This window comes from Mustela nigripes, chromosome 13, assembly GCF_022355385.1.
Source record: "Mustela nigripes isolate SB6536 chromosome 13, MUSNIG.SB6536, whole genome shotgun sequence".
Lineage (NCBI taxonomy): Eukaryota > Metazoa > Chordata > Mammalia > Carnivora > Mustelidae > Mustela > Mustela nigripes.
The window spans coordinates 83,323,524-83,329,523 of record NC_081569.1 but is presented as its reverse complement, the minus strand read 5'-3'; the positions used below and the strand labels follow the sequence as shown (position 1 = coordinate 83,329,523).

The window sequence follows — 6,000 nt, the reverse complement described above, 5'->3', positions numbered from 1 at the left end:
CAGGGACTCCCCGCGCTGCCTTTGTAGTTGGAAAGGTGGAGAAGTGGCAGCCGGCGTGCTCGCAGGTGAGGGGCTCCGTGCGGTCGCTCGGGAGCCGGCCGGCGCCGGCGGGGAGTGTAGGCGAGCGGGGGAACAAAGCGGAGCGGCGCCGGGGTCCGCCCGCAGCAAGCTCTCGCGGCGTCGGGCCGGCCGGCTGCGCGCCAAGCACGTTGCGAGCCCGAGGCGGCGGCGGCGGCGGCGGCGGGCTGGGAGCCGGCGCTGGGGGAGGGGGCCGCCGCCGTTCCCGCACCGCCCGCCCGCGGCGGGGCGTGCGGCCCCATTGTGAGCCGGCCGCCGGGCGTGCGGAGGTGGGGCGCGCCGGGAGGGCAGAGGCGGCGGCCCCGCGGGCTCCAGACCCCAGGAGCGGCAGGGGACGACCTCCGCTCCGGCGGCGGCCGCGGGCGCGTCAGTCACACAAAAGGCGGTGGAGCTCCCCCGCGGCGCGCGGACTGGCCCACGCCGCCGCCGAGCGCTCCCCACCTTACCGGCTCTCCTTTCCCTCCAATTCTGATAGGGAAGCGGGGCCGACGCGGGCGGCCGAGGGCGCGGGTGAGCCCGCGGGCGCACGGGAGATGCCGCTGCTACACCGAAAGCCGTTTGTGAGACGGAAGCCGCCCGCGGACCTGCGGCCGGACGAGGAAGTTTTCTACTGTAAAGTCACCAACGAGATCTTCCGCCACTACGAGTAAGGGCCGGGCCGGGCGCGGGGGGGTGTGGGGACCCCCTCCCCAGCGTCCTTTTGTCTCTCTCCTCTTCCTCGCCTGGGGCTTCTGGCGGGGCGACTTGGAAGTGACGGCTGGCCTCGGGCCCGCGTTTCTCCGTCTCCCCCCGCCACCCCCCCCCCGCCCCGAGCCCGACCCGGGGACGGCGCGGGGTCCCTGGGCGGCGCGGCCGGCCGTGCCGCGCGTGGGGAGAGCGGGCCGGGGCCGACGGGGCTGGGGTCCTCGCTCGGCCGTGGGGACCGCGTCCAGCCGCGGCTGCCGCGGGGCCGCCGAGCGGCGGAAACTCCCCGCCTCGCTCCTCCCCGCCTCGGCCACACGCGCACTCCGGGGCCAGTTCCGGGATCCCCGCCCGGCGGCCGAGGGGATCCCCGCTCGGGTCAGCGGCACGGGGCCGCCGTCCCCCGGTCCGGAGAGGGAATCCCCGCCCCCGGGGGGCAGGAAACGAGGGCTGGGCTCCTCGGTGGGGAGTGGAGCCTGACGTCGGAGCTGCCCAGGGGAGGGGAGGAGAGGAAGGGAGGGAGCGGAGCTGAGACTCGGGGAAGGAAGGGGCTCCCCGGCGGGCGGGGAGTGGGGGCTGGGGGGTGGGGGGCCGGGACGCGACAGCCTCCCGCGGCGGCCTCTCGTCCCGTGCGGCTAGGCCTCGCAGTGTGCGACGCGAGCTGAGTGCTCTGTCACCACCTCTTGTCGGTGACTAACTCCCGGCCCCGGAGAACTCAGCGTCTCCGCCTCCGGGAGACCTCGGTGAGGAAGAAGTCGGGCTCGGGCGGGGGTGCCGGGGGGGGGGGGGGAGAAGGCGGAGAGAGCGGGGCACTGGGCGCCCTTAGTTATCACTTTCGCGTGGCCCCAAGGGCGGCGGTGGCTGTTGGGGGAGGGGGTTAAGACAAGTTCAACTCCAGCCTCAGCCAGTCTCCTCTTTTGATCCCGCTGCGCATGTGGGCTGCCTGACATGTGCCACTCGCTATTGTTTTGATAAGAATCCCGGAGCTGCCGCGTGTGTAGTTTCGGCTGCTAAATTTTCAGTGCCTCGCCTGGTGTGTCCCCAGAGATCCCCTTGGCCTGTGACACCGAGCACTGGGGGTGTTTTAGAGATCGGTGTTGAAAAGGGATCTCCCAAGTGAGAACCTGAATTGGTCGATCGGGGAAACAGCCTGATCCTCCTGATCCTCCCTTTTTCTTGTGCTTTATCGTCTCCGCTCGGAAGGAATCCCTTTGTGGCTTAGAAACCAAATGTTAGAGCAGCGAAGTAAATTGTGTGTAGGAGCCACTTTTTCTGAGTGGGGGCTTGCTCGAGGGAGGGCTTTACGCAAAGTCTGCACCTGTCCGAGAAAGGAGCAGTGACGTTAGAGAAGTCCGTTCCTTTGAGCTTTTAAAGTAAGGCTTCTTTTTCTTCAGCTCCACAGAAGGAGTTACACCTAAACTTGTTATATCTGGAAAAGTTTTCAGCAGACTGTGCTGTTAAATAGGAGTGCACATCTTAACTCTGCTCCTGTACGGACTTGTTTTGTTACTCAAATAGAGTTCACTCTTGTAACTCCTTAAGTGAATTTGGATTAGGTAACTTGACAACGACGACGTCTTTTTCTTTTCTTTTCTTTTTTTTTTTAAGTTAAAATCCTTGGTAATACCAAAAAAATTTTTTAAAATGGCATTTAAGAATGCCAACAAAATAGAAAATGGGCTTAACTTTTCCACCTTGATATAAGCAATCTTATCTTTTTGAGAGGTTTTTCTTGCTTTAGAAGGAAACAGGATATGGCTGTCCTTTTTGAATTAAATTTTTTGTATACTTTGGTTCTGGATGATTTATATAATAATGGAGAAATCTGAAATATCTAAAATGCCAAAATAGAGGAAGAGATTTTTCGTATTCCAAGCCTACTACCTTCCACTAATATTACGGAACTCTGTGCCCTTTGTCGTCTTATTAACAGATTTTTTACTTTAATAGCTGGTTTTTGATTTTGTTGTTTGTGCTGAAGTATTTGGGTTTTTGCAGTTTACAAGCAGTTCAGGAAAGGCATTTGGTTTGGGAGCAAAGATATTTGATCATTTACCCTGAACAAAGCAGAGCTGCTAGTATTGTGTTCTTAGGTATTAATTTTTGTGACTTTGAATTGGCAAAAATGGAAGAAGACTTATATTTGTGTTAAATTTTGGATTACTTTCTCTCTCTTAGATGATTACAGAGACATCCTTCCAAAATTGCATTCATAGTGTATGGTATATGGTGATCCTTAGTATTATGGTAATCTGACCCTTAACACAGGTCTGGAGAAGGAAACCTCTGTTTTTACTCATTCATTAAATCACCAGTTGGTTTATGTGAATTTGTTTGAAGATTACCCTTTAAGTGCATTATATGAATATTTGTCTTTTGTAATGTTGTGAAGACTACTGTGTTCACCCAATTGCTCAGGTTTTAATTTCTTGAATATAACCTTTTCTACCTTAATCTCAAAGAGATTTTCTACATCTCCCTGCCTTGTTCCCTTTGCAACACAGTGAAAAGTAACTTTTCCCTCTGACTCTGGTTAGTAGAAGTTGCCCATGACCTTTTGTTAAATAGTTTTCTGTCTTTATCGTGCTTGATATAATAGCCTAACACTTTCTCCTTTGTCCTAGGCATCAATGACCATCTCTCCTTTTTATCTAGTGTAAGATCAGCTATTATTGCAGGGTAATGCAGTACATTTGTTGCCTCAAATTTTCTCCTAGACCCTGAGTTTTTTGAGAAAGGGACTGTGACCAGGATGGATCCTTAGTGATTATACAGTACAAACTCCTTTTTCTGTTTGTTTGAACTACATGCTCTTTAACTAATTGCTAACTCTTGTTTGACCTGCTTTTCTTAAGTAAAGAAGACTCGTTAAAAATAGCCCTTTAACTGTAGGCAAATGCATAAGCTAAAGTAAGTATAGAAGAATAAAGTGGACCAATATCTTTGTATTATACACAAAAATAAACTCAAAAGAATTAAAGACTTGAACAGAAGTCCTGAAACCATAAAACTCTTAAATGGTAAGCTCCTTGATACAGTTATTGGTGATTTTTTAAAATCTGACACTAAAAAAAAAAGGCAAGGAGAACAAATATAAACAAGTGGGGCTTCGTGAAACTAAAAAGCTTCTGCAAACAAGGGAAAACATCAAAATAAAAAGGTGAGCTACTGACTTGGGAGAAAATATTTGCAAATTATACATCCAGTAGGGGCTAATATTCAAGTTATAAAGAACTCATACAACTCAATAACAACAACAACAAAAAAATCTGACTAAAATATGAGCAGAAGATCTGAATAGATATCTTTCTAAAGGATCCATAAAGATGGCTCACAGGTACATGAGAAGACTACACAACCTTAATCATCAGGGAAATGCAAATCAGGACTCCAGTGAGATCCCGCCTCACACTTGTTAGAATGGCTTTTATCAAAAAGACTAGAGAGTGTTAACAGTTGCTGCCTAGGATGTGGAGAAAAGTGAACTCTTCTGCACTGTGGGTGGAAATGTAAATTGGTGCAGCCACTCTGGAAGACAGTATGGAAGTGCCTCAAAAACTTAAAAAAGATAGAACTACAAATTGGTCCCTCAACTCTTCCTGGGTGTTTATCCGAATTTTAAAAACCACTAATTTGAAAATATATATGCACCCCCATGTTCATTGCAGCATTATATACAATAACCAAGTCTTCATCACCCTAAGTCTTCATCAGTGGATGAATGGATAAAGAAATTGTGGTATATATACAAAAGCATATTACTCAGCCATAAAAAAATTGAAATCTTGCCATTTGGGACAACATGGATTGACCTTGTGGTCCTTATGCTAAATCAAGTAAGTCAGACAGAAAGGAAAACTACCAATGATCTCTCTCATATGTGGAATCTAGGGAAAAAAAAAAGTTAAGAAAAATACTAAGCTCACAACCCTTCAACTCTATAGTCAGTGATATTGTAAGAGCAATGTTATGAGACAGATGGTAACTATACTTACAGTGAATGTAGCATAATGTTTAAGCTTGTCAAATCACTAAGTTGTATGCCTGAAACTAACAATGTTGTGTGTCCAACTGTACTTTAAAAAAGATTTTATTCCCCCTCCACCTCCAAAACCACACACACACACAACTAAGCTCATGGGCAAAGAGAGCAGAATAAAGCATGTACTTTAATCTTTTAGATAAGATAAAATTTATTCTGTAATTTGGTTAGCTGACAGTTTTGTTTTTATTTATGTTTTTAGGACTGTGGATTGTTAAAAAACAGAGCAGTCAGGTCTGAATACTAGGAATTCTAGAGTTGTGGGATAAGGAAGGTGACTTGTTGTATTACCAAATGACTTAATTTCCTAAATAAAATAACTTATTTCTTTAGCCATTTAGACCCTTGGAATTGGAATGTTTTTACCATCTCTGAGTGAGTTATACTTTTCATACAAAATGTAGGAACCTCTTCATTACTTATATGCTAGCTTATGTTTCAACCTGGCTTTCTAGTGAAAGGTGTTTAACCTGATTTTCATGGTTCATCAGCTCCTTATTTGTTAATTCAGTCCTTTCAATAGCCCTCTTTTACAGATAAGGAAACTGGATTTGGGTTAAAGAGAGTAAGTCTGAGATCAGTGTCAAAAACAACCTGTCTAGCCATTGGTGACACCTGACGTTTCATTCACATACCTAAGACTCTGGAGGTTATTTTCTTATTTACTACCCACATGGTACATATTATGGAGAATTTTCCCTAGTATTTGTTGAAGCTTGCAGAAATGTGCACCAGGAACATAGGACTCTGCTTTGAGTTTAAGCTTGCTGCCTAGATCTTTGGGTAGGCACCCAGACGTTTGGCTTCTTTACTGTATCCCCAGTGATTAAGCTCAAGGTGTTAAATATACAAACTAGAATGCCATCAGTTTACAGTGGGGAAAAACGTCTTTCACACAGACTGGTTCTCTTACTGATAATTAGGTATGTATGAGGTCTAATTATTACCTGAAGGCCATTTGGTGAGCATGGAATTTTTAAGGAAAATTGGATAATCTTCATAGATAGTGTCTTCAAATTAGGTTTTCAGCTCCTCTTTAGGAATAAGTCTGCTGCATGGTCCTGATATTTGGGTCTATGAGTCTTTTTTTCTTAGGTGGTATAACAGAGATTCCTAAATGCCTTTCCTTTACTTTTTATCCACTTAGTAGGCTACCATGTTTTGGGTTAATACATTCTTTCTTCAGACAGAACATGTCT

At 47.5% G+C, this 6,000-nt stretch overlaps 1 protein-coding gene across 2 annotated transcripts in view; it reads left to right on the top strand.

The window, feature by feature from the left end:
* The first annotated feature begins 322 nt into the window (after positions 1-322).
* The window catches only part of BAZ1A (bromodomain adjacent to zinc finger domain 1A), a 92,130-nt gene continuing 86,452 nt past the window's right edge, over positions 323-6,000 (top strand). Inside the window, exon 1 of one of the 2 annotated variants that reach the window (XM_059373072.1) lies at positions 323-724. In XM_059373072.1, coding sequence (XP_059229055.1) covers positions 612-724 — 113 coding nt within the window. In that variant the 5' untranslated portion in view covers positions 323-611. The remainder of the gene's footprint in view (positions 725-6,000) is intronic. The other variant, XM_059373071.1, reaches the window with a different exon arrangement.